Raw genomic sequence first — 27997 nt, 5'->3', positions numbered from 1 at the left:
CCCACAGGAGTGAAACTGCCCATGAAGACCTGAGGCCTGCGGACACCCACAGGAGTGAAACTGACCACGAAGACCTGAGGCCTGCGGACACCCACAGGAGTGAAACTGGCAGTGGATCTTCTTCCATTCAAGCCTCGGGATGACTGGCGTAGCCGACACCTTGGCTGCAGCCATGTGAGACCCTGAGCCAGAGGAACCCAGCAAAGTCCTGTCTGGATTCCTGACCCACAGGAACCATGAGAAATGTGTTTCTTATTTTAAGTCCCTAAATTTCGGTTAATGTGTTACACAGCGATAGGTAACTAATGCACTTTGCCAATCAATTATTATCAAAAACTTGATGGGAAAAATAATATTCGTGCAGGCCTGCTGAATAAAGAATCTGCAGTCTGAAAATGTCCCTAGACATTCTGCCATATTAATTGTTCTAAAGAACCAGCTCTTGGTTTTGTTTCCATCATTATTTTCTGCCTTTATGCTTATTAACTTTTTCTTTTATTTTGTTGCTCTTTTCCTAGCTTGTTGAGTTGAATGTTTAGTTCATTAATTTTTCATCTTTTCTGTTCACTAATAAATGCATTTAAGGCTATGAATTTTCCCCTGACTATGACTTTGGCCACTTCTCATAGGTTTTGAGATGTTCTGCCCAATATTCCAAATGTTACCTTTGAATCAAGCCAGATAATCAGAAAGTTGTTCTCAGCACTTAGTAAGTGCTTAATAAATATTTGACTGACTTACTGAATAGCAAAAATCATCATCATCATCATCATTGGGGTAGAGTTGGAAAGTGAAACATCAATAATATAGGATTGGCCAAGTCGATGCTATGAAAACACAAATGAATTATTATGCAGCCATCACACAGAGTCTCTCTCATGTAACACAAGCACGTATGACTTTATTCAAATGTGTAGGATTGAGGGTCTCCATAGAAGAAAAGGATAAAATACAGCCAGGCCTTAAAGAGACCAAGTCTAGGTGAGAAGACAACCTCCAGCACAGGAAACAACTAGAAAACAACTAATTACACCCCAATGGAAGGCTTCAGAAAGTCCCAGTCTCCTGGAGCAGGAGGGGGTCCTCGAATGTCATTTAGAGGATGGTACAGGACTGTAATCTTGATTCTTCCTCTTCCTAGCTGTGTGACCTCAGGGCTAGTTACTTAACTCCTCTGAGTTCAGTTTCCTCCTCTGTAAAATGAGAACAATAAGTCTTGTGAGGATTAAAGTAGATAAACCCTGGCACTTCATTAATAGTTAACAGATAATATTTATCGTTAGTATCAGGAGCCCAGTGCCCTGCCTGTGTGGGCTGTGAGGGAGGTAACTCACCCCCACCTGGCGGCTGTGCCTGACCCCCAGGCCTGTGGGAATGTTCTCCTTGCAACCTCCCAGCGCCCCTTTATGATTTCTGTGAGCCTGAGGTACTTCTGCCTTCATGGGCCCCTTCCTACATTAAAAGAATATTATAGGGGGGGCTGGCCCCGTGGCCGAGTGGTTAAGTTCGCGTGCTCCGCTGCAGGCGACCCAGTGTTTCGTTAGTTCGAATCCTGGGCACGGACATGGCACTGCTCATCAGACCACGCTGAGGCAGCGTCCCACATGCCACAACTAGAAGAACCCACAACGAAGAATACACAACTATGTACCGGGGGGCTTTGGGGAGAAAAAGGAAAAAATAAAATCTTTAAAAAAAAAAAAAAAAAGAATATTATAGGGGCCGGCCCTGTGGCGGAGTGGTTAAGTTTGCGCCCTCCGCTTTGGCGGCCCAGGGTTTCTCCAGTTTGGATCCTGGGTGCGGACATGGCACCGCTCATCAGGCCATGCTGAGGTGGCATCCCACAAGCCACAACTATAAGGACCCACAGCTAAAATATACAACTATGTACTGGGGGGCTTTGGGGAGAAAAAGCAAAAAAAAAAGAAGAAGAAGATTGGCGGCAGTTGTTAGCTTAGGTGACAATCTTTAAAAACAAAAAAGGAAAGAAACGGAAAAAAAATATTATAGGGGCCAGCCCGGTGGCATAGTGCTTAAGTTCACGTGCTCTGCTTTGGCAGCCCGGGGTTCACCGGTTCAGATCCTGGGTGCGAACCGACACACCGCTCCTCAAGCCATGCTGTGGCGGCGTCCCACACAGGAGAACTAGAAAGGCTAGGATGTACAGCTATGCACTGGGGCTTTGGGGAGGAAAAAAAGAGGGAGATTGGCAACAGAGGTTAGCTCAGGGCCAATCTTAAAAAAAGTTTTTTAATTAAATATTTTATATATATTTTATATACATATACATAAACATACATATATAGAATTATATTTTATGACTGCATTGCATAAATATATCAGACATCTTCTTCTACCTAAAAGCTTATTTTATTCTGATTTTACAAGAGATTAAAACATTTCGGTGGGCCCCTGAGGTGCCCTGGGCCCGAGGCATGGTCCCTGCCGTGTCTAATGGAGAATCAGCCCGCGGCCCTCGGTGACCGGCACCCCCTGGCCTCCTGCTCTTGGGGGTCTTCAGTCCTGAGGTCTGTGAGGTCCCTGCCTGTCTCCTCTCCTGTCATTCTCCTCCAAAGAACCAACAGATGGACACATCAGTGATGTTTGCCCCTTCCTCCCTCTGTGACCGCTCCCTTCGGGGGACGGTGGGGGGGGGGGGGTGCGGAGGGGCCGAGCATCGAGCTTTTGGCATCAAATGGGTAAATGTCACAGCCTGGCTCTGTCACCTACAAGCTGAGTGGCCATGGCAAGTCACTTCGAGCCTCAGTTTCTTCATTTGTGAAAGGGAGCTAATAATACCTTCTTCACAAGGTGATTATAAGAATTTAAAATATTTCTTTAATTAAAAAATAAACATATGTAGCATGTGGGGTGCACAGTAGATGCCAGAAATTAAATGAGTAAAGGTCTTCCTTCCTTTCTCTGAGGGAGAATTCCTAAGTGGTTCAAGCTTCCACCTGAGATGATGAAGCCAAGAGTCCAGAAGGACGGTGGAGAGAGCAGAAGCTCAGGGTGAATTCACCATGGGCCTCCAACAGCCTGGACTCTGGCTGGCAAGCACGTTCCTCCCTCTGTCCCTGGAGGACAGGTCTCCTTAGGAAGCCAATGTCCATCCTCCCAGACCCCGGGGAGCCTGGGACCGGAGCACGGAGGGGGAGAAGAAAGATGCTGGTGAGAGACAGATGTACCACCTCAAGGGGGCCGGATGCTCCCACCAGCAGGTTAGGGGCCCTGTCTCTCCTGGACTGAGCTGGGGCTCACGACCTATGCTTTCCAATCTCCAAGGAGATCAAAAATCCTCCTTTTCCCAGCGTCTTTCTTCAGGTGTGATAACCTAAGGCATACAGAGGCCTTTCCATGGCTGTGTGACCTTGGGCAAGTCGCATAACTTCTCTGGGCTTCAGTTTGTCCATCCGTAAAATGGAAACTGTAACCATCACGCCCTGAAGGGTAGATGTGAATCTCAAGGGAGAATATATGTGAAGTGCAAAGCACAGTGCCAACCCATGTTCAGTACCAAATGAATATTTGCTGTTATCAAATATTATTACTAGGCCTGTTTGGACATTTGGGCCGCCTGAGCACATGTCCAGCCCTGCTTCTGCAGCTCTGACCAGCCAACCATCTGCCCTGCAAGGGACTTCCACAGAGCCCTGGCCTCATCCAGCCCAGGGATCTTCCTCGTTTAACCTGATCGCCAGGTTCTGTGGCCTCACCCTGAACACCTGGCAGCACACTACACTCCGAGCTGGCGTCCCCCCAGGACCCCCCAGGTTCCCTGGAGCTCTTGGGTCATCTTCATCTCACCTGGAATTGGGGAGGGGCCTTGAGGGAGGAAGGAATCTGAAGTAGGAGGAGGGGATGGACCGCCCAGCTGTCTCCGCTTCTCCCCTCCTGCCCCACAATCCTTTCACCACCCATCGGGTCTTTGTAAAATGTAAATGACAACACCCCACTCTCCCGCTCTAAACCCTCCAGGGGCTTCTCGCACTTAGAACAGAATACACACTCCCCTCTCGGCTGATGAGGCCCACCTGACCTGGCCCTGGCCACTTTGCATCCTCATCTCACCCCACATGCTCCCTGGCCAAGGTAACCTCGCTGCCCCTTGAATTCACCAAGCTCATTGCAGCCTTAAGCCTTTGTCCTTGCTCTTCCCTCCACCTAGAACTCTCCCCCAGCTCTTGGCTGGACCTTCTCATGTCAGTCTTAACTCAAAGGCAGGTAGAGGGATGGATGCATGAATGGATGCATGGATGGATGCATGGGAGGATGAAGAGGTGACTGGATGGTTAGGTGAGTGAGCTAGGAAGTGGATGGGTGGATGGATGGATAGGTGGATGGATGGATGGATGGATGGGTGGATGGATAGATGGATGGATGGACAGATGGATGGATGGATGGGTGGATGGATGGGAGGATGAAAAGGTGAATAGGTGGTTGGGTGGGTGGGTGGGTGAGAAGTTGGATGAATGGATGGGTGGTTGGATGGTGGATCAGCAGCAGGAAGCACTCATCATAGAACCCAGAAGGGTGGGTATTTTGGGGGGCTCCAATCTAGTGATGCGTAGTGCCATCAATTCCCCCCACATACCCTTCAGCATATTATCCAGACCCTTTGGACCAGGGAGGCTCCTTCTCAGGGTCACACCTACCTACACACACTTGGCACTAGGTGGATTTACAGAAGAGACCATAATGTTCTGTGTTCTGCTTCTTATATGCAGCAGGAGGAACATTTTCCATAGAGAACATCTCTCTAGAAATTAAACAAGTAAAGCAGGCTGTTTCTGTTACTTGGGTGGTCCTGGAGCACTCTTCCTGGGGGAAGGGAGACGCCAGCCCTGAGCTCTGGCCTGGGCCACCCAATCTTCCTGTGGACAATGAATCTGGTACACATAGATGGCCTGATCACAGTTGTCCAAATAGCGGTATCTGTGGGGAGCAGAAACAACATCTGAATTGCAACCCCAACCCAGCAGCCCCACCCGACTCCCAGCTCCTGGCAGACCCAAGGACAGCATGGTATCTGCCTCAGGGCAGACAGGCAACCTTTGTGTCTGCAGGAGGGGGCAGCATTTATCTGTCCTGCTGTGGTAAAGGACCAGAGGAGGTCCCCAGCCATGGGGAGCTCACCTCCTCCCAAGGCCTCTGGACCACCTTGAACCCCCCATGCCATTGGAAAGACCTCCCTCTCACTGAGTTAACATCTGTCCCTGGGGATAATGTCCTCCCTGTTCCTAATTGGCCCCAGCTCTGCCCCGGGCCACACAGGATAGGCTGCCCGGCCATCCTTATGATGTCTACAGCCTTCTCTTCTTCAGGAGGACCAGCCCTCATTTCAACGACCGAGTTCTTCCTTGAAGGTCTGAGAAAAAACATGGTTTCAATTCTCCTCATCTTCTCGCCACTCTGGTCAAATCGGTCAATTGATTCAACAGCAGTATTCAATAAGCTCTTATTGACCACCTACTGTGTGCAAAGCCCTGGGGCTACATTGGTTAATAAATTCAACATCACACACACCCTCCTTCTTAATGCATGATGACCAGAAAAAAAAACAAAAACAGAGCAGACATCCATTTGGTGTTTGTCGGATCCCAGGTGCTTTGCATACTGCTTCATTTGATCTTTACCTATCCGCCAAGTGTTATTATACCCATTGAACAGATGAGGACACTGAAGCTCAGAGAGGTGGAGTGACTTGCCAGGTCCTGTAGTAGCAGAAGCAGGGTGGGATCAGCTGCCTCCTACACCCCAATGACCTCCAGGGGCTGAACACAGGGCTCCAGAAAGAGCATTCTGGACAATCAGGAGAAAGTGAGGTGAAACCCTCTCCCCCGACATCAGGCTTCCAGGGATTCCCACGGGTTGAAGGCAGGGAGCCCAAGTCCGTCCATCTGTCCGCAGGGCTGTCCTTGGCATTATGCTCATCCATTAGTCGGCATTCGTTGAGACCCTTGGCATCTGGGCACCGTGCGCTGCTCAGCAGGGGGATGGGAGAGGACGGGAGACAGAGACGCTGGGTCTTGGTCCCAGTCTGGGCTGACAGCACCCCCACTAGCTCCCAGCTGTGCCCACCACCATCTACCAGCCTCCAGGACTCACACTCCAGAATCAGAGAGTAGATGAGGCAGGATTCCAGGGGCCCACGAGGTCATCAGAGGCCAGCCCTCCCTTTTTAGGTTAGGCAATCCCATAATACCCCTGCAGGTCGAGTTCACAACATCAGAGACCCACTACGCAGAGCAGTAATGGACGCCCCCCCCCCCTCAACTCCCAGAGGGCCCTGGGGAGACCATAGGCTGCCAGCACGGTGCTGGAGGAGACCAGAGGGAATGGTGGCTCCATGTCCAGACCTGCCACCTGCGCTGGGGCCTCAGTGGAATGACATCAGCCTCAAGCCCTGACTCTGCCTTCTACTGGCTGTGTGACCTTGGGCAGGCCAGGTGGCCTCTGTTTCTTCACCTGGAAAGTAATTTTAAAGATCTCTACTTCACGGGATTGCCATAGGGTTAAATGAGAGAACATATGTAATGGGCTCAGTCTACAGAATCTGGCACATAGCAGGTGCTCAACTATTATTATTTTGCGGTTAATATCTAATGGCTGGCATTTGCTGAATGTTTCCCACGTGTGGGCCATTGAGAGGCCCCTCACCTACATCATTAGACTTACTGTAAGGTTCTCAGGGAGCTGTGCAGAGCTGGCACCCAGGAGATAGTCATTCTCTCCGCTGGACACAAGACAGCTCCAGCCCTCGCTCTCCCCAGCTCAGCAGGAGGGGCTGGCAGTGGTGACCTTCCAGCTCAGTGTCTGGGGATCTCTGAGTCCTGGTTCCTCCCTCTGTCACCTCCTCCTGCCTTCACCACCCACCCAGAAGTTCCACTGGCCTGCTCGCAGACTTACACGCCCTTCTCCCCTGCAGAGTTCTAGAGGTCCCCGGCCCCTCCCTCCCTGTGCTTCACACCCGATGTCCTCCGCCCAGCCCACAGGCGTTGATTGGCAGAGAATAAGAGATCTCACCATCAGTTCACCAGAGTCTGCCCATTTCCTGGCAAGCAGCTGACACCTGTTTGGTTTTAAGAATCAAGGTTTCCACCCTCAGACGTTGCTGGTGAGAATGTCAAATAGTGCAGCCATCATGGAAAACAGTTTGACAGTTCCTCAAAAAGCCAAATGTGGAATCACCATATGAGGCAGCACTTTCACTCCTAGGTGGAATTGAAAGGAAGTGAAAACAGGGGCTCGAACAGATACTTGCACACCAGTGTTCATAGAAGTGTCATTCACAACAGACAGGAGATAGAAAAACCCGTTAACAGACGAACACATAAACAAAATGTGGTATAGATACACAATGGAATAGTATTCAGCCTTAAAAAGGAATGAAGTGCTGATCCATGCGACAACGTGGATGAATCTTGAAAACATTATGCTCGGTGAAAGAAAGAATATGCAAAAAGCCCAATACTGTATGATTCCACTTTTAAGAAATATCTACAAGAGAAATTCATAAAGACAGACAGTAAATTAGAAGTTCCCAGGGGCGGGGGGGAGGGGGAATGAGGAGTTATTGTCTTATGAGTACTGAGTTTCTGTTTGGGGTGATGAAAAAGTTTTGGAAATAGACGGTAATGGTTGCACAACATTGTGACTGTAATTAATGCCACTGAATTGTGCACTTAACGGTTAAAATGGAAAACTTCATGTTATATATCTTTTGCTACAATTTTTAAAAGTTAACAATGTAATATACCAGAAAACGTTGAATTGTGCCCTTTAAATGCGTGAATCGTATGGTATGTGAATTATATCTCAATAAAGCTATTTAAAAAGTTAGAGCTGGGGGCCTGCCCCATGGCTGAGTGGTTAAGTTTGTGCACTTGGCTTGGGCAGCCCAGGGTTTCGCCAGTTTGGATCCTGAGCACGGATATGGCACCGCTCGTCAAGCCATGCTGAGGTGGTATCCCACATGATACAAATAGAGGGACCTACAACTAAAATATACAACTATATACAGTGGGGGTGGGGATGGGGAGAAAAAGCAAAAAAAAAGATTGGCAACAGTTGTTAGCTCAGGCACCAATCTTTAAAAAAAAAAGAAAGAAAAAGTTAGAGCTTTCCTGGAATTCATAATGGCAACTTATTTCATTTCTTTTCCTTTCAACCCCTGTCTGGAGTTCCGGTTCCAGGCACAGGGCATGGCCTCCTGTTTTCAGGAGGTTGCGGTGGGGGTAACCTCTCTCTGGGAGAAAGAAATCATTTGCCTCCTCCTGCTGGCCACTGAGAGAACCACCTAAATTAGGAAGAAAAATAGTTTGTCAATTGCTAAGCATCTGCCTAAAAAAATGAAAAACTAAGACATTCATATGATTAAAAAAACACTTCACTAAGGTCAAAAGGGTTTTCCAGGGGAAAGCCAGGCTCCCCCTCAGCCCGGTCCTCAGGGCTCCCGGTGGTGAACACCCTCCTCCTGCCTCCTTCCAGAGATTCTACGACCATGCAGGTGAAAGCCGCCATACACACTGTCCCAGACCTTGCTTTTATTCTCTTCTCAGTAGATCTTGGAGATTGTTCCATGTCAGAAAAACACTTTTCTCTTTGTAATGTCCCACTAAGCTGAGATCCAGCTAACGGAAAGTCGAGTGGGACACACATTTAGTTTGGGTTTAGTGGGTTATAGTTAGAAGGTCCAGGGTCACTTCTAGGAACAGCTAGGTGACTGCCAGCCATCCCAGTGTAGGGAATGGTTTCCGGAAGTACTCCTGTCACCCATACCCGCTCTGCTGATTCACCTGGTGTCCTGACAGAAAGGTGCAGGGACAGAGGTCACATCCCTATGTCATCATGACAAATGTCCTAGGCACCCAACACCAGAAGAATTTTGGCAGTGGAGAACCAAAGTGTGCATCATGTGGAGCCAGGAGCTAGTCTGTAGAAAATTCTTCCAATTCTCAGGCACATAAAGTAACAAGTGGAGGATTCAGTTCCCAGTAACACCTAGTTACGACGGAAGTCCCCACCATTGGGAAGACAATCAATGACGCAGCATACGCAATTACAAATGCACCACATACTATTTTCTTTTTTCTTTTAAGATTTAATTTTTTCCTTTTCCTCCCCAAAGCCCCCCAGTACACAGTTGTATATTCTTAATTGTGGGTCCTTCTAGTTGTGGCATGTGGGACGCCACCTCAGCATGGCTTGATGAGTGGCGCCATGTCCGCACCCGGGATTCAAACCGGTGAAACCCCGGGCCGCCACAACAGAGCTCACGAACTTAACCACTCAGCCACGGGGCCGGCCCCTAGTTTGTTTTTTCTTGGGAATCACGTGCAATAGAATTGGCCAGAACACCTCTGCTGTAGGACACAAACCTGCAGCAGATTGTAAACGGCAGGTACATCTGTGTGTGACATCGAATGTTTTATATATCATGACCCATGAGGTTGTGTCTCAGCACATAACACATTTTGATCTGACAAAATCTGCAGCTCCTGACGAAACAACATTAAAAATTTGGCCTTCTCAAACTTGACAATATTAAAAACCTAAGATTTACATGACATTACCAATAACAGATTATGAAGCTGAGAAAAACCTCCCTAAAATAATAAAAAACATTTTCTGATCAAACGTAATAGAAGTCTGACTTTTCTTTCCCCTTATAGAAAATATAATAAAATCACTCCTATGAAGAGCATGAAGCTTAGCATTGTAGAAAAAATATATTATAGTGGCACGTCAGGTAGTTAAATAAAATTTTCTTATTGTTCTGATTGTATCATTATGGTGTTTGTCAGCTTTTTTTTAAGTTTGTAATTTGTAGGAATTTATTTTCTCACTCTAAATACTTAATTTTGCATGCGTCATTATATATTCTTTTTTTTAAGAAGTCTCCAAATTTTTACAAACTTCAGTCTCCATAAACTTGAGTTCACCTGGTCCTAATGTAAAGTGCGTTTCTCACGTTGGATATCTGTCAAAAAAGGATTGATGGGGCCGGCCCTGTGGCAGAGTGTTTAAGTTGGCGCGCCCCTCTTCGGCGGCCATGGGTTTCGCCGGTTCAGTTCCTGGGCGCGGACATGGCACCGCTCATCAGGCCATGCTGGGGAGGTGTCCCACACAGCACCGCCAGAGGCACTCACACCTACAGAATATCCAGCTGTGTACTGGGGGGCTTTGGGGAGAAGACAAAGGGAAAAAAAAAGATTGGCAGCAGATGTTAGCTCAGGTGCCAATCTTTAAAAACAAACAAACAAAAAGATTGAAAAGCTCTGGACTAGATAAATGCTCTCCAAGATTTCTTCCAGCTCCGGAATTCTCTGACTCTGTGGGAAACGCACCCTATCCCCCTGCTCCCAGCAGCTGCGGCTCTGGCAGAAAGACAAGGAAGTTCGTTCTTGGAGCCTCTCCAGGCCTTTCCTGCTGCACTTGGAGTCCTTGTCCCGAGGGGAGGCAGGGACAGATAAAGCGCCAGTGTGCAGAGTTCTGGGGGAGGGGGAGGAAGACAGGTGCCCTGAAGATGTGAGCTTTGGGAGAAAGGAAAGAGAAGCGGATAGAACCAAAGGCCCCAGTTCCTGTCTCTCACCCCTCACTCCACCACCAGGATAACTGGTCCCGCCTCCTCGGCAGCACTTAGGACATTCCCACACAGGGCTGGTCAAGGTGCCGCCTCACAGCTCCCTGGTGCATTGTCTTCGCTGCACTACCCCGATTTGAAAGTATATTGTTCAGTTGCGTGTTTATTAGCCTACTAGAATGCAAGTTCCACGAGGGCGGTGCCTTGCCTCTCTTCCTCACCCCTATATCCCCGGACACAGGACTCAGCACAAGGTGGGAGCTCAATAATTGCTTTCATGCGTAACCTATACCTCCAAGCAGCGATAAAGCTCCAAGCACCGAGCCCATGAATGAATGGTACGCATCTGTCTATCAGCCAATTAACGAGGGGCTATATTTGCATATTGCCTTTCTATTGGTGAAACCTGGAGGCTCTGGTTTCCTTCAGCCAATGGGGTAAGAGTCATAGTATCTGTGGCCACACCCCCTACAAACCAGCTCTTCCTACCTGGAGGAAGGCGGGCCGCTCAGACTCCCCACTCTCCAGCTCCTTCTTCCTCCCCCTACCCGGGTTGGCACACAATTCAGTCACCTGAAAGTGTGACCGCGCCTGGTATACCTGAGGACCAGAGCTGGGTGAAGCTGATGTTAGGAAGAGGTGGGACAAAGGGAGGCGTAGGGTCCCAGTACGCCACAGAGATAGGCCACATGGCGCAGGCAGACCTTGGGGGTGAGTCCCTGTCACCTTAGACCTGCCCATCTCGGATCTAAGATCCTTGAGAAACCAAAGCAGGCAGGTGCAGGGGGCTCAGGGAACGGGGGAGGCGGCACACAACGACGACGCTGAGCACAGGGTAAGGCTACCTTTGGATTGGGACTTCCTGGGCCACACCCTAGAGAGTCCAAGCTGAATATGAGGTTGTCCAGGAGCCTGCATTCTTAATTAGCTCCCCCTGGGGATTTTGACACAGGTAGTCACCTCAGAAGAAACCAGCAGAGTAGACCCAGCGAAACCTTGGAAATCAAGCAGAACTCGGTCCCAGCTCCCCGCTCGCTTGTGGCTTCAGTCAAGATTTTCTTTAACCTCTCTGGAGCTGTTTTCTTCCTCTGTAAAACAGGGAACCTAATCTCTACTTAAAGGCATGCTATAGAAGTCATGGCACACAGCAGCTGGACAGCAAATCATCTTTATCATGGAATCAGAGCAAAGGTGGTGAAACAAAGTGTCACAGGGGAGATTCCCACCGACCACCCAAGCCCCCAGGACCTGGAAAAGCCCAATGAACAAGTTCATTTCGCTAGTGGCCTCCATCTCCTCCCCCCACACACAAGAAATGACCCAGTCTCCCTTGAACCAAACCTTCTTTTGTTGTCCCATTATTTCAGGCAATCCAGATCTTCTGGGAAAGGCTTAACTGCAAGCAACCAATCAGATCATCTTCTGTAACACAGGCATTTATGTTTGCTCTGAATTTATATTTTCGTCCACCTAAAAGGTCATTCTTTTCAATAAAGATAATTTATTAAATCTACCGGGAAGTGGGGCTGAATTTTAATACTTTGTGAGCCTTTCCATTTACGTAAATTCATGAATCAGGGCAATAATCGTCCTTATGCTGTGTGGCCTAGTTGTGATTCAGAAAACATGAGACCCCTCTCTGGCCCTGCACACACACATAAGGGATTGAACACATATGTTTCATGCTCTTCACCGTCTTTCTGATGCCTGCTCCCTCCTCAGTCAGCCGTGGCGCCTGGAATCGTGGTTCCTGAGACCAAGCATGGTCTTTGGGTGCAGAGACTCAAGCTCGAGTTCAAATTCTCGCTCTGGTCATCTTAGCTGACCCCAGGACCTTTGCACTTGCTGTTCTCTCTGCCTAGACACCTTTTCTACAAGAGGCACCTTCTCAACTTAAATGTCAGCTCCTCAAAGAGGCCTGCCCAATCCACTCTAAACATGACCTCCACTGTCCTCACACCTGCCCATTTGGGTACCTTTGTAATTATCTCAGTGTGTGTTTTGTTTGCTTTTGTGTTTTCTGTCCTTTAAAGGCAGGCACTTGGTATTATGTGGGCTCTTGTGATGTGATGGAGGCTGTGTGGACACATTGGCCTACCACATCCTCATGCAGGGCCTCAGAATTCTCATCTATGAAACAGAGAGAATAATACCCAACTCTGAGTCTGTGAGAGGATTACACGAGACAATGACAGCCATGGGCCTTTGTGCTCCTGCCCGTAGGCGTCTGCTGGAAGGGAGACACGAGCCAGGATCAGGCAGGGGTCACAGGGGCTAGAGTTGAGGCCAGGTCTCATCTTGTCCCCTGGACCTTCTACAATTCCCCCAACAAAGGACTGGGTGCCCTCCCACATCTCTCCTCCAAGTTCTTTCCCATGCCCTCTCCCCTTTTCCCTCCCCATCCTCACCAGCATTTCCAGTGTTGGAGGGGTTTTCCTGGAAGGGTCTGAGGCACGAAGCCACTGGAGGTCAGCGTGGGTTGGATGATTACAGCTGCTTCAAGGACAGCTCAGCTTTGCTTGCCCATTCCCCCGCAGGGGTTCCCCAAGTCACTCAGAGCAACACATTTGCCAATGGCGGAGATGGGAACAGCTGCCGAATTCCTGCACTGGCTGTCTCCTGTGTAGGTCCTCCTTCCTTTCACCCTCCTCAGGTTCTTCCTTCCACACCTTTGACTGTGCCCCTCGTCTGGGCCAAGCCCTATCTGCAGAACCACAGCTCCTGGCTCTCCCTCACCAAGCCCGGCTCTCCAGGATTCACTGAGGCACAGCCTAGAGCCTTCCTGACAGGCACAACCTGGCTCTCCCCAAAACACATACACTCGCTGTGCAATGTTGGGCACATTCCTGCATCCCTCCATCCATAGTGCTTATGAATAGTAGTTCCTACTCATTCATTTATTCAGTGCTTGTTGATTGAACACCTACTATGCACACTTACTCCGTCAAGCCTCAGGGGATACACCAGTGAACTAAACAAATTCCTTGTCTTCATGCAGCTTACATCTGGTGGGGGAGAGAGACAAAAAAACACGGTAGAAAAGAAATATACAGTGGCGATAAATGCTAAGGAGAAAAGTTCAGCAGACAAAGTGGGTAGAAAGCACGTGTTGGGGGGTTCACTTTGCAGACACCCTTTCATTGAAGTCTGACAAGCACGTTTCAAATGAGAAGCTGAGATCTGGGGAGGCTAAGTGACTTGTCCTGGGTCATACCGTTTAGAAAGCAGTGAAGTCAGAATTGGAACCCAGGTCAAATCTAGGTTATCTTTAAAAAGTGACTCCTGACAGCATGGATATACCCATAAATCAATGCGGTAAATGCGGTTGCCTGTTATTTCTGTAATAATTCATTTCGGTAATAAACGAAACAAATGGAAAGAGCTCTTAAGTACATATTACGTTACAGCTTTTACTGAAGAATGCAATAAACATACACATCACTTTCCTGTATAATGTTAATGGCATGCCAGGAGTTTAGAAAAGCATCCCAGTCTGCTGAATGGTTGAGTTGAGGGGAAAAACTGACCCAGCACAACCCTCTCATCTCCCAAATGAGGTCACTGCGGTTCTGCAAGGTGAGTCGAGGTCGCCCCCCAAGGGGACGGCCGAGCAGAACCGGATTCGCCAGATTGCCTGGTCTCGGTGGCGCTTTAACCCCCCGGGGACCGGGAGGGTGGAGAGGGCACCACGCTGCGAACGACCCAGGTGAGCCCGAGACCTGGCCCCCTGGGCGTGACATCACCAGGCGGTCCCGGCCGGGGGTGCGAAAGGCCGAAGAGGACAGTCTTTGATGGAGAGAGACACCGGAGAAAAGGCCCCGAGGCTAAGAAATCTGTTCCTTCTGCCCCCCCCATTCCAGTCTGGCCCCCACCAGAATCCTCTGCCTACTGTCGCCGCCTGGACGTCTCTAAAACAAAAAGCAGGACTTTGTCACCGCCCGTGAAACTCTTTAACGACACGGCCAACATAGCTTACAGAAAAAAAAAACTAAACGTAGGACCTGCGTGATCTCGCTCCAGCCTAGTTCCGGGCCAACATCCCCTGGAGCCGGACTGAAATACTTTCAACGCCCCGAACTCATCGCGCTCCTTCTCCCCTGTGAGCTCTGAAACGTTTTGTTCCCTCCACCTGGAATACCTTTTCGTACAAGGTTTACCTGGAGAAATCCGACCGTCTTTCAGCTACATGTCACCTCCGGGAAACCTCCCCCGACAAGACCCCCCCCATCCGCCACCCCCGCCCCAGTTTGGATAGCGGGCCCCTCCTGTGTTGCCGCTACCCCGTGGGCTTCCCCCATCACACTGTGTGATAAACATCTGGCCTTGCCTTTCTCTCCCAGCGCCCGTCAGCGCAAAGCAAATGCAAAGCGCATTCAATGACTGCAGCACGAATGCAGGAGACGGCGCAGGGTTCAGGCTCCGCCACTCGCGTGACCTCAGGCAGACTAGTTATCTGGCTCAGGGGTCTGTTAGGAGGATTAATGGATTAACGTATTAACAGGGCTTAGAACAACGCCTGGACCCTCGCAAGCAGTCAACAAACTTTTGACGCGCCGTCATCTTCACCAACGTACGTCACCGCCCATTCAAAGGACCCTCCCACCTTCGCATCTGAGCGGAAGTACGCGCCAGGCCTCCGGAAGTGACCTCAGAGCCCCTCAGAAACATGGCCGCCGAGCGTTCCTCCGGAAGCGGTCATTGGTATCTCCGTGACGCAGAACGAGTTAGAGCGTCCCGTGGGGTTTCCATGGTGCCGTGCTCAGCCCCTAGTCCCTCCGCTTCCTCTCCCGCCTGAGCGCCGGGAACGAGAAGGCAGGCGGCGGGTCCCGCCCGCGACGTAGAGGCAGCTGGGGGAGGGGCGGGGAGAGCAGGTGACGCTCTGGGCGAGCTCGTTCGCGTCTCGATGGTGCCGAGCGCTCGAGTGCGCCGTGCCCGCGCCTCGGGGCGGACGTTGCCCCTTTAATCGGCGGAGGGCGGTGCCGCGGAGGTCCCGCGAGAGCGGCGGGGGCCGGGGGGCGGTGCCGAGGCTGGGGACCCGTGTAGATGGAGCCCGCGATGGAGCCAGAGACTCTGGAGGCGCGAATCAGTGAGTGTCCGGGAGGGGCGCGGGCCGGACCGGAACCGGAACCGGGGGGCACGAGGCGGGCCGCTTCCCGCGGGGGCGGGGTACGGGGCGCCCCCTCCTCACGCCCCGCCCCTGGCCCGGGAGGGGCGGTGCATCGAGCCGGTCCCAAAGACCCTGGGGTGGAGGAAGACCCCGCCAGCTGCGCTGACCACCCGCTTCATCGCGGGGAGGAGACAGCAGCCTTCAGCCCCATTAGGCCCAGACTTCCCCCGAGGAGCGGACCCCCCAAGTCATCCCCTAGGAGGGAGCAAGCGAGCGGCCCCCAGGGTTGCACCTCAGACCCAGGAGGGAGGGACCCTACTCCCCGTGGGCCCCGAATCCTCCACTCTGGCCCTGCATGGCGTGACTCTCTCCTGTCGATTCCTTGAGTCTGCAACTACTCAGATTTGCTTGTTCCCCTGCCCAGGAAGGAAGGACTCACTGGCCCAGCTGATTCCCCAAGCTCTGGCCACACAGTAAGAACCCCCCAAACCCTACAGGCTTGGAAGGATCCCGTGTCAGACTCTAGAAGTAATTTGAAGTTCTCTGTCACTGCCCTGAGCCCAGCCCCTCAGACTCTGCACCTCCGCTCAAGACTCCTTTCCCAGCCCTTGCTGAGCGTCCTCCAGAGGCCCCTGCACCTCCTTCTCTGTCTCCTCAGACACAGCTTCCTGCTACTCAGGCTTCCGAGCCCCCACACCCTCCAGCTGAGCTCCCTACCCCACATTGCTGGTGATCCTCACAACCCTACTCCTGGACGGCCCCGGAGAGCTGTGGCTTGCCTCTCCCTGGGCTTGTGACAGCTCCCTCCCGAGTCTTTGCTCCCTTCTGTGCCAGGGCGTCAGGGAGGCCTCTGGGTCTGCCTTCAGCTCAGCCCCTTGGCCCTGGGTACACCAGGGAGCTGTGCAGGGTGACTTGGGGTCATGACCAGCCCCTTTTAAGCCAGACTTGAGCAGAGTTGACCCCTGAGGTTGGCCCCAGAACCACAGCGTCTCCAGGGATGTTTCAGAGTCAGTCTGACCAGTGGAGGCCGGGGGGGGGCGGGGGGGGGGGGGGTGCAAAGGAGGCACTCAGTGGCCATCGAGACTGTTCCGGAACGCCACAAGTGTCCAGGGCTTAGAAGTAACTTGGGGGGATGGGCTGGGCCCTGGCTGAGAGATATGACAGGCCGAAGGACTTGAGCTCTGGGTGATGACAAAACAGTGTCAGGTTTAACAGCAATGGGGGTTTTCTGAGAGGCCAAAGAGTGTGATCTGGGAAACAGAGAGGAGTCAGAACGCCTGGTTTGGCAGCAGGCTGGACCTAACAGATTGAGGCTGAGGTGGTTTTCTCTTTGTCTTCCCCTTTGTGCCCCAGCAAAATTGTGAGCCCTTGCGGTGGCTGGAGGTGAAGGGTAGCTTCTCGTGGGGTAAATGATGACATTGTCACCTCTGTGGGGTGACCGGGTGGAGTCACGCCCTGTTGTGAAACACTTCCCTCCCTCCCTGGGTGTTCTCCCCTGCTGCCTGCTGGGGAAGGTGCTCCCCCCAGGTAGAGGTAAGAGGGCTGGGGTTTAGTGGCCAGGGCCCGAGAAGTTGGTTAGATCTCCTTGGACCCAGAGGCCCTCGCTATGAGCCAGATGTGGAGAGAAAGCTGATGTCTCATGATGCTGCTGCGGCTTCCTCATTGGCTTCTGACTCAGGAGTGGTCTCTAGAACCAGCTTCTCTGTCCTCACTCAGACTCACATGTCTTTGACACTTGAAGGGACTTCCTGTTTCACAGTCCTCCAGCTGAGTGTCATCGAGTGGGCAATGTCTACCCCCATTCTGTTTTTCTAACTCCAGACTGGTGCTGCCCAGCCTCTGGCCATGTTGGAGGCTGAGAGGCAGAGTAGATGGCCACACTGACCCTGGGGGGTGAGAGTGCCTGTTCCTGGTGTCCCTGAGTGGTCAGCAGGAAATCCATTTCTCTGAGGGTCTGGATGGCTCTGCAGGGCTCCTGGCATGGAGATTAGTACCCCCAGAGCCAATACTTCATTCAAATCTCTGCTCAGCTGTACCTCCTCTGAGAGCCCTCCCAGAGAGCAGCGCCCCACCCCCAAGGCTCCCTGTACCTTCTCCCTGCTCTGTTCTTCTTTGTAGCACTTTGCAACAGGATACAATATTCTGTGTTTGTTGTTTATCTGAGTAGTCTCTGTTGTCCTGTTGGGCTGTGAGCTCCAGGAGGGCAGGGTTTTTCTTGTGCAGTGCTGGGCCTCCAGCATTCTGAATATTTATTGAATAAATAGGAATTGACTGAATGGCTGCCAGCACTGGGATCCCAGGGCTCCAGGGCTCCAGGCCTCCCACCACAGCATAGGGCACCATGTGCTGGGTCCCCAGCCTCCTTCTGTCCACAGATCCTCCTTTGTGCCACTTTCAGGGCTGTGTTCCCTCCACACCACCTGCTCAGTGCTCAGGCTTGGGCAGAGCTGGCCAGGAAAGGGTGAGGCTTAGAGACAGGCTCTGGGGAGGTGGTCCAGCTCTGGCTGCCTCCACAGCCTACCATGCGTAAAGTGTTTTGTCGTCCAAAATCAATCCATATTTCACTCCATCTTCACAAATGGGAAAACAGAGGTTTGGAAAACTCATATAACCCACTTGATTGTTTAACCAAGGTTGGGGGTCAGGGAGGTGACTCTCTGGCCTTTTTACCACCCTCTCCTGTCGACCTGTTTGCCCTTTCCTGGCCACGACCGTTCCTGGATTCGGACTCTCCCAGAACCTCACCCCTCCCTGCCGGCTGCTGACCCCTCACTCCTTCATTTGCCAGGGGGAGGCGGCTGTGCACACAAGTGGCTGGGATGCCATGCTGTAGCAGGTTGGGCCTATGCTGAAGGTCAGGGCCTGGGGGCACAGAAGACTGAGCTGACCCAGCAGTGCCACCGCAGGCGGGAGCAGGGGTTATGGAAGGCTTTCTGGAGGAAGTGATACCTGAGCCCCACTCCTTCCCAGGGCCGGTCACGCTCTGCCCTGTGCTCAGTTATCCACAACTCTTCTCTCACGCAGCCCTTGAGCTGTTCAGGGGCATGCCATCCCCAGCCCGGTTAACTCCTTCCACCCGCTGTGTGAATGTTGCCACAGCCTTCCCTGGCCTCGGGCCCAGCTGAGTCCCCTCGTCGTGTCCCCACGGCTCCTTTGCCTCCTCTGTCATGCTGTATTGAGGGCCTAGCTTCCCTTGGCCCACTTCCCAGCTACACAGCTCCTTGAGGGCGGGACTATGGCTTTTTTTCCTTTTCTCTGGATCTCTGAGCATAAATTCCATGAGAATTGTGGGAACACTGTTTTCAGGAGCAGAATCAGGGGCACGTGGTCACTGGGGCAGGTATACAGGGGAGGAGGAGAGGAACAACCCCTGAGCACAATCTCTGAAAGGGGGGCCCCTTGTGGAGAAGCTTCGAGAGGAAGCCAGTGGACAGGAACTCATCTGTCCATCGACTCAGCTGAAACGTCAGTGCTCGGCTCTTGAGGCTGTCAACACAGGAAGCCAAGGGACAGCCTTTTTCATGCACTCAGTAATGCTTGCTACCCCCTGCTGCCAGGCTAGGGAGGGGAGAGGCAGGGGCCCCTCTCCAGGCCACACCGGTCCTCTCTCCTGCAGACAGAGCCACAAACCCCCTGAACAAGGAACTGAACTGGGCCAGCATCAACGGCTTCTGCGAGCAGCTCAGCGAGGACTTTGAGGGGTAGGTGGCCTTTCCCTCTTTTGCTCACGTGCTCAGCAGAATCCGCTGTGTGCCTACCCTGCACACGCCAGACCCTGGCCCAGGCAGAGACGGGGTGGGTTGAGACCCACTTTCCATTCTTAGTGTGATCAAAAATCAATGATGGCAGTGGGCACTTTGTGCTGATTGCCTCTTGTTTGCCACCCTCTCAGGTGGTCCTTGCTGGACCCATTTTACAGGTGAAGAAACTGAGCTTCAGGGGACTCAGCAGGTGCCCCAAGATCTCACAGAGAGAAAATGGTAGTCCCAGGCTTGTCAAGCCCAGGCCTGCCTAAGCCCCAGCCTGTGCCTTTTGAGGGAGGACGTTCCAGAGGCAGAACTGCATGCTCCCCAGCTAGGAGGAGGCCAGCAGGCCCTTTGCTCAATGAAGAACCAGAACTGACTGCATTAGTATCCTCTGGAGTTGTTGTCAAAATGCACACTTGGGCTGCACCCACACTGGGACTAGACTGGCAGGGGGCCTGGCGTGGACTTGTTGGCAGGCTCCCCAGGTGGTGCTGAAGGTTGGGGGGCACAGCTCACTGTGCTTTGCCCCCACTGCACCTCCAGGAATACAGGCACTCCACTCGGGGAGGCCATGCGTAGAGCATGATGCGTGTGTGCGGGGTCCAGCTGCTTGGGTGCGAGTCCCGCCCCCTGTTAGCTGAGTCACCTTGGGCAAGTGACTGCTTCTAAGCCTCCAGTTCTTCACCTGTGAGGTCGGGGGATAGTGCAGCCTTCCTCGGAGGGCTCTTAACAGAGGTCAGGCAGGGAAATGCGTGCGAGGCGCCTCACACAGCCTGAGCGCTCAGTACCCGTTAGCTGTTACTGTCACCAATGACAGGTCTTTTATGATCTGGTAGACAGCGTCCCCACCTCTACCACGAAGCTGCTCTGATTTCCCCCAGCAGAATGTCCTGTGCCGGGGAGCTATGTCTGCCCATCTCTTGTGATACGTTGTCGTGTTCTGCTCCCAGACTGGGCCCTGGAAGGCTGTGGTCATCTCTGTACTTGCCTCTATGGCGAGCCAAGGACATGGCAGGTCGTAGTTCTCAGTAAAGCCAGCCAAGGGGCTGAGCTCGTGCCTTTCAATGGTGCCCAGCCTGCACTCCCTGCCTGGCCCCGCCCTGTCATGCCACCAGCTCTGCCCCTCCGATCCAGTGAGGGAGCTGGGCGTTTGCATATGCCCTGTAGAAGCCTCTGAGAGCTGCAGCTCCAGGAGGATGGTGTGGCCCTCTCCTTGGTGCCTGGGGCTCTGGCTACTCTGGCTCTGTGCTCTTCCTCTCCCCCAGGCCTCCACTTGCCACCCGGCTGTTGGCCCACAAGATCCAGTCCCCGCAGGAGTGGGAGGCAGTCCAGGCTCTGACGGTGAGGAGAAGGGGAGAGAGGGTGCCAGCCATCCCCCAGCCATGTGGATGGCACTGGGGGAGGCTAGGACTGAGGCTTTGGGTGCCATCAGGCTCTTCTTTAGAGCCCAAGGGGGTTATGCCACTATGGCCTAGAATGGCTGGACCAGCCCCCAAGGGTTCCATGGCAACCAGTGGGCCGGCCTCCCCTCCAGACTCTGCACAGTGAGGCCTTTTGTTGGGAGGAAGCCCCCTCAGATCGTCTGGTCCAGGGTCCCCTGCTCCGGCTGTGCATCAGCTCTGTAGGTGGCTGCTTAAGCATATAAGGGCTCCACCCCAGACCTGCTAGATATGAGCTCCTGCGGTATCTGCATGTTTATAAAGCTCTCCAGGTACATTACGGAGCCAACCCAACCCATCAGTGTCTCTAGACACAGGACAGCATTGTCCTTCCGCAGGGGTATGAGGGGTGACGCCTAGGCTTGGGTGAGAGGTTTGAAGCTGTGCCAATAGCAGAAGAGTAGCGGGGTACACTGTCTGTGACCCCCAAGCATGGGCCACGTCACAACTGACCATGTAGCAAAACTGATTGTAGGGAGTGGTGGATTTCCTTTTAATAGTTAGGTATTTATTTCAACCTGCTTTTTTTGGTCAGATACGTGCTAGTCATATGATTTCACAGATGGGTACGTTAGGGTAAAGCCAAGGTAGATGGTACCTATTTAAGTTTAAAAAAACAATCAAAGGGACACAGTAAGAAAATAATTTACAGGTGGTCCTCAGCCGAGGCCCAGCCGTGGAGGGGCTGCGGTGCTGCTGCTGGTTGGGTGCGGCAGGCGCCAGAAGTCAGCCCGCCCGCGGGGCCTGAGCAGTCTCTGGGGCCTCTGAACCGGAGTCCTTTGTCCTCAGGAGTCATTCCCTCCCTTCTAAATGCCCGTCCCTGGGTTCCTGGACCCTGGCTGAGGTGGGGGCGGAGGCTGCCTCCTCTCATCCTCCCTGGGGGGTCCCTGCACCCCCTCACCACCCCCCCAGGTGCTGGAAACATGCATGAAGAGCTGTGGCAAGAGGTTTCACGACGAGGTGGGCAAGTTCCGCTTTCTCAACGAACTCATCAAGGTCGTGTCTCCCAAGGTGGGTGCTCCTGGCCTGAGCTCAGACCTGCACTGGCAGGCGGGGGTGATTGACGGCCCCTCATCCTGGGGCTCCCACTTCTACTGCTGCCTCAGCCCCAGAACTCTGACCCGGCAGGAACACAAACCCTTCCTCACTGTCCCCTTCACATAGCTGAGTCTAGGACAGCTGGGTTTCTAGGAGAAGCGCTTCCAGGCTGACCGGTGGCAGGCCGGCTGTGGCCCGCCTCGGTACTTAGGGAGGAACGATCACAGGGCTTGCATCCAGCTGCTCAACAGCTGTCCCAGCACGGGTGGCTTTGGCTCTCAGACCTCTCTCTGCGTACCCACCTGGATCTCTAGTGGAGGGTCTCCTTGTCCCCACTGTACAAGAGTGGCCTCCTTGAGGCCTTGGATGCTGAGGTCCCAAACCTAAGTGACAGATCCTGCTGGGTGCAGATGGGCAACACTCCCATCTTGGCTCAAGGAGTTCTAAGTCCTCCTGTAGGACATGGACATGTCACCCTTCCTCACTCAGACCCGTCCCTCGACCAAAGCAGCTGGATGACCCAGCCGGCCCCCCTTTTCCTCCCGGGGGTGACTGGTGTGAGAGCCGGTTCCCTCGGCCCAGGTTGCTGCTGGGAGGCTGTGAGTAAGGCCTGGGCCCAAGCAGTTCCACACCTGCCCCTTCCCTCGTCAGCCTGGAGCCTGGTGGCTCCTCCTTCCTCAAGTCACGGAGTTTAGCCTTAGATGAGCTGGCCGTGAGTGGGCCCCGGGCTCTGTGCCTTACCCGTGTCAGCTCTGCATCCTCACCACGGTGCCACTGCTATCACCCCCACTTAACAGGTGGGGAAACTGAGACACAGGGCTGGCACAGCCAGTGAGCGGCAGAGCTAGGAGGTGAGCTCCGTCTGTGCCAGGCTGGTTGGGTGGGATGTGAGGGCCCTGTGGGCCAGAGGGTTTCTGAGGGCGTCCTGGGGAGGCAGCCAGGTTTGGGTTGGAGTTGGGGCTGCACTGAGCGAGGCTGGGCATTGTCGAAGGCCTCCTCTCCCCTCGGTCCCTGAAGTACCTGGGCTCTCGGACGTCGGAGAAGGTGAAGAGCAAGATCTTGGAGCTCCTCTACAGCTGGACGGTCGGCCTGCCCGAGGAGGTGAAGATCGCAGAGGCCTACCAGATGCTCAAGAAGCAGGGTGAGGCACCAGCGTGGGGTGTCACCCGCGGCCACCTCCCTCCTCTCCGAGCGGGGTCTCCAGCGGTTACAGGGGCTTCCGGCAGCAAGGTCGTGGGTCTGCCCTTTAACGTCTCAGGAACGTATGGCCAGGAGGGCCTTTTTGTGGCTCTGCCTGAGGGTAGCTTGGTGGAGAGAAGGTGAGTGCAGGTTAAGCTTCCCCTCAGGCACTGGCCGCCATAGAGAAGCCTCAAAATACGGGTGCTCAGGCTCTCCCCACGCAATTTGACGTGGTAGGTCGGAGCAGGCACTGGCCACCGAAGTCCAGAGCCAGTGTGCTGGAGAAAGACTGTCCCACCCTCCATCCTACCCTCGCCTCCCCCGATCCCTCGTCCCCCTCCCACGCCTGCCCCTGGGCCCTGCTGACAGCCTGCCCACACCGGTCTACCCCAGGGATTGTGAAGTCCGACCCCAAGCTTCCAGATGACGCCACCTTTCCCCTTCCTCCTCCGCGGCCCAAGAACGTGATCTTTGAAGACGAGGAGAAGTCCAAGGTGAGGCTGCAGGAGGGGCAGGGGAGGCCTCCAGGGCCCACTGGGGGTCAGTGCATTCCAGCGCCTGGCTGCCTGCCCTTGGAGCAGAGGCTCGTGCCAGCACGGCCACTGGAGTAGGTGACAGACAAGCGTTATCGAGCACTGACTGCATCCTGTACACTTCCCATACGGTGCCCGTGCATTTAACAAATGCAAGAGTGGTCCTGGGGTTGGTTTGAGGGCATTTCAGGGGTTGATCAGGACTTTGTATCTTTGTGTCTTTGATTCTTTCAACCATAATTTTATTAGCTTTTTGTTAAAGAAGGATGTGCTCATGGGCAAGAAATTAAACAGCCCAGAGGAGGTCAGATGGAAAGTAAGGCTCCCCTCTCCCCAGTGCGGCCCCGGAGGGTAACCGCTGTGAGGGTCCTTGGACGTCCTTGCAGGAGGGTTGTCTGGCCGTAGTGATAGATTTGTTGCACCGTTTGTTGAGAACCGACTTATGCTGGGCGCTGTGGGAGCACTTCTGTGCAGCGTCTCAGCTGTCCCACAGCCACCCTGTCAAGTGTCAGTAGATTCTTGCCATTTCACAGAGCGTTTAAGTAACTTAACTCATATCCCACAGCCGGGAAGTGGGGAGCCAGAACGTGACCCCAGCCCAGGTACTGCTGTCACAGTCATGCTCCTCTGTCCCTGCAGATGCTAGCCCGCCTGCTGAAGAGCTCCCACCCTGAGGACCTCCGGGCGGCCAACAAACTCATCAAGGAGATGGTGCAGGAGGTGATGGCCAAGCCCAGAGCATAGGGGGGAGGTGGAATGGGGGTGCTGAGCGGGGCCACTGACGTGATGTGGTTGTGTGTGTGTGTGTGTGTGTGTATGAGGAGCCCTGCAGTGACCCAGTTAAAGGTCCGTCACAGCAAAGGAGGAGCCGACTGACTCTGGGGGCCCCAGTGGGCAGAGCCAGGGCCAGTGTGTGGAGGGAAGAGTTTTCCAACAGCCGACCTGCCCTGGGTGGGCTTCTGCGAGGCTGACTCCCTGTTCCATGAAAGTTAGGAATAAATTAGACCTTACTATGTTTAAAGTATTATATATATGTGTATGCACATGTATGTGTATTTATATTTTTGAAAAGGAAATAATGTGTAGCTTGTAAGTAAGTAATGTGGGTGCGTGCTGAAACTTTTTTATTGATAAAGGTAAGTCGTCAAAAAGGTTTGCAGTCCAGAGACCCCGAGGGCAGAAGATCTGCCTGCCCTGACAGCCAAGAGAAAGCCAGGGGTGGCCCCTCTCAAGGAGGGCGATTGTATCGGATGGCGCAGTACAAGCCCACATTTCATTCTGCGAGGGAAGAACATGCGTAGTAAGCAGAGTGGGCCAGGGATAGTGGGGTCACTTCCTGCAGTGGCCTTTTAAGGCCATGAGCTGCCCACCGTTTGCCACACAGTGACAGACTTGGGAGGGGTCACTGCATTAGTTTCTAGCTTGTACTTGGTGACCACTAAGGTCCCTTTCATTCTCAAGTACAGGAACTTCCTTTCAAGGGACAAACACAAGGAGGGCAAGCGTCGTGTTAGGACCACAGGCGAAGGCCCTGGTCCTCCGGAATCACTTGGCGAGTGTGTTGGAAACCAGATTCCTGGGCCATCCCTGGAGATTCTGATGGGCTCATGCAGAGGCCTGGGTTCAGGGGGCAATGGCAGGAGGAAAGGAAGTGAGCCCAGGGTTGGCCAAGGGCTTCTTAGACCAGAGTGCCCTGTTCTGAGCATGAGGGGTCCTTAGCAGGGTGCAGTGAGCTCCCCCCGGCCGCCCGGTCCCATCTCATACCCAGCCAGCAAACACTCCAGAGTGGTGTAGGCCAGGCCTGACCCGGGCTCTCGGGGCCATTGACTGATGCCTCCCTAGGACCAGAAACGAATGGAGAAGATCTCGAAGCGAGTGAGCGCCATCGAGGAGGTGAACAACAATGTGAAGCTGCTGACGGAGATGGTAATGAGCCACAGCCAGGGGGGTGCGGCGGCCCGCAGCAGCGAGGACCTCATGAAGGTGCGCCCACCTCTGCCCAGTCCCTGCCCGCTCCAGGGCCCCTGCCGACCCTAACCTGCCCATCCCACTGCCCCCAGGAACTGTACCAGCGCTGTGAGCGGATGCGGCCCACGCTATTCCGACTGGCCAGTGACACAGAGGACAATGATGAGGCCTTAGGTGAGCCCTGGGCAGAGTCTGCCCTATCCCGCCGCCCTCCCCACCTCTCCCAGGCCCTGCTAAGTATCCGCAGTTGGAAGGAGCCACCACCAGGGGGCCCCCTTCTCCAGCGCTGACCTTGAGTGTCTCTGGAAGGAGGAGGGAGCAGTGAGCAGGGGCTGATGTGGTTGAGAGACCCTACGGCCAAGCCCCTTCGCAGGCACCTCATTTACTGCCCACGGGCTGCACAGGAGGGAAAATTGTCCCCATTGCATAGCTGGGGCTCAGAGGAAAGTCACTTGCCCAGATCATGGAGTGGGACAGTGGCAGAGCTGGGGTGGACCGGGGGCTCTCTCCCTCCAGACACTGCCTCCGTAATAAGGGTGAGCTAGAAACTGAGAGCAAACCCCGTAAGCCTGAGCCGTGCTAGAGCTGGCCCTGTGGCCTCTGCCAGGGCCATGTGTCAGGTTCTCGTCTCTGCCACCGTGTCAGCCAGGGCCTCTTGGGCAGCGGTCTGAGTACCATCTCAGCCCCTCCTTCAGCGGTTTACTGAGGGCCTCTCGTGTGCCTGGTCCCCACCCAAAAGGCTCACTGCCCAGGTCCCTCCAGGCCCTGGCCCCTGAGGAGGTCCTGCTGATGACGGCCTAGTTTGTGCCAGGCACTACTCTAGGCCCTCGGGGATATGGCAGTGATCAAATTCGACAGAGCACATCCTCTTGGAGCTTGTAGTCCCATGAGAGGAGACAGTAAGGCAAGGATGTGAGCCGTGGCGGTTTGTCAGGTGGTGCTAAGTGGCATGAAGGGAAACCAGCAGGGAGGGGACTGGGTATTGCAGGGTGGGAGTTAGGGAAGGCTCCTGAGGTGACTTTTGGGTAAAGACCTGAAGGCAGGTAGGGATGAAGCCATGCAGAGATCTGGGGTAGCCAGACAGCAGGGCCGGCGTGGAGGCCTGGAGGCGGGAGCACGCCCCTGTGTCCGGGGGCTGGCACGGGACAGTGGTGGGGGCAGGTAGCGGAGGGCTTGGGTCTGAGTAGACGAGATGGGACGCTGCCAGCCCCACCCCCTCACACGAGGGCTGGGGTCAATGCGGGTTTCTGTGCCCTGCCACAAGGTCCCCTCATTCCTTGTGGCCTCTCCCCTCCTGTCCATTCCAGCGGAGATCCTACAGGCCAACGACAACCTCACCCAGGTGATCACCCTGTACAAGCAGCTGGTGCGGGGCGAGGAGGTCAACGGTGATGCCGCGGCGGGCTCCATCCCTGGTGAGGAGGTGGTGGGGAGCTGGGGGGAGGGGCCCGCCAGGCTGGAGCTGGGACTGCCAGGGTGACCCTGGCCCCTTAAGATGGGGAAGGGCCCCAGGGAGAGAGCTGGGGACAAAGTCTGTGCCAAGCCTGCAGCTGTGGGGGGAGGAAGTCTGGATGTGGCACAGAGAGGGGAGGGAGCCGAGGGTTTGGCGAGGACAAGGAGAAGAAGGAAGGTCTTTCTTTCGTTTGACAAATCTGGCACCTGTTGTGTGGGGCTAGATGACATCCCCAAGGCTTAGCTTAATTATCGGAAGACGGGAGGGAGAGTTTGACACATGAACATTACAAGCTCGGCTCCACCAGAGGTAAAATGACAGCCCTGGGGGACCACAGAAGAGGGTAGAGTCGGCCCTGTTCAGAGTGGTGGGGAGGGCACGACACAGAAGCGGCAGACTTTAAGCTGGGCCTTAAAGGATGGGAGGCAGCTCGCCAAGTAGAGAGAAGAAGGCGATACAGCCCAGACTGAAGGAGCGCTGTGCTAAGGAGAGGGTCTGGTGCGCAGGGTCCGGGGGCAGGGCAGCGCAGCCAAGGAGGGGGAAGCAGGAGGGTTGTGAAGGGCAGGGACAGGGTGCTGCCCCCAGCCCCCATGGACTCCGAGAGCCTGCGCGGCCTCCACCCAGGACTTGCCTGACTCTCCTTTCCCATCCCAGGGAGCACCTCGGCCCTTTTGGACCTCTCAGGCCTGGATCTCCCTCCTGTGGGCACCACCTACCCAGCCATGCCCCCCCGCCCTGGTGACCAGGCCAGCCCCGAGCAGCCCAGCACCTCGGTCTCCCTGCTTGATGATGAGCTCATGTCTCTGGGTGAGGACCGGGCCAGGCCCGGAAGAGGGTGGGCTTGGCTGCAGGTGGGGGCGGTGCTCGCAGCACATGGTGCAGCTTGCAGAGCACGGTAGGTCAGCATGGTATTCCTGCAAGTCCTGGGGTGGGGCGGGGGGGGGGGGGG

At 54.0% G+C, this 27997-nt stretch overlaps 1 protein-coding gene across 5 annotated transcripts in view; it reads left to right on the top strand.

Moving 5' to 3' along the window:
* The first annotated feature begins 15255 nt into the window (after positions 1-15255).
* GGA1 (golgi associated, gamma adaptin ear containing, ARF binding protein 1) overlaps positions 15256-27997 on the top strand; it is a 19805-nt gene continuing 7063 nt past the window's right edge. The window contains exons 1-12 of one of the 5 annotated variants that reach the window (XM_046646531.1): positions 15257-15671; positions 16117-16165; positions 19309-19393; positions 20704-20779; positions 21790-21888; positions 22933-23056; positions 23488-23588; positions 24267-24347; positions 25470-25610; positions 25688-25769; positions 26903-27010; positions 27703-27855. In XM_046646531.1, the coding sequence (XP_046502487.1) occupies positions 21805-21888; positions 22933-23056; positions 23488-23588; positions 24267-24347; positions 25470-25610; positions 25688-25769; positions 26903-27010; positions 27703-27855 (874 nt within the window). In that variant the 5' untranslated portion in view covers positions 15257-15671; positions 16117-16165; positions 19309-19393; positions 20704-20779; positions 21790-21804. Of the gene's footprint in view, positions 15672-16116; positions 16166-19308; positions 19394-20703; positions 20780-21789; positions 21889-22932; positions 23057-23487; positions 23589-24266; positions 24348-25469; positions 25611-25687; positions 25770-26902; positions 27011-27702; positions 27856-27997 lie in introns of all 5 variants that reach the window. The other 4 variants (XM_046646530.1, XM_046646532.1, XM_046646533.1 and 1 more) reach the window with 4 other exon arrangements.

The sequence above is a fragment of the Equus quagga genome, chromosome 19, assembly GCF_021613505.1.
Source record: "Equus quagga isolate Etosha38 chromosome 19, UCLA_HA_Equagga_1.0, whole genome shotgun sequence".
Classification (NCBI taxonomy): domain Eukaryota; kingdom Metazoa; phylum Chordata; class Mammalia; order Perissodactyla; family Equidae; genus Equus; species Equus quagga.
Note: the sequence above shows the minus strand (reverse complement) of the source record. Positions and strands in the feature narration are given on the sequence as shown.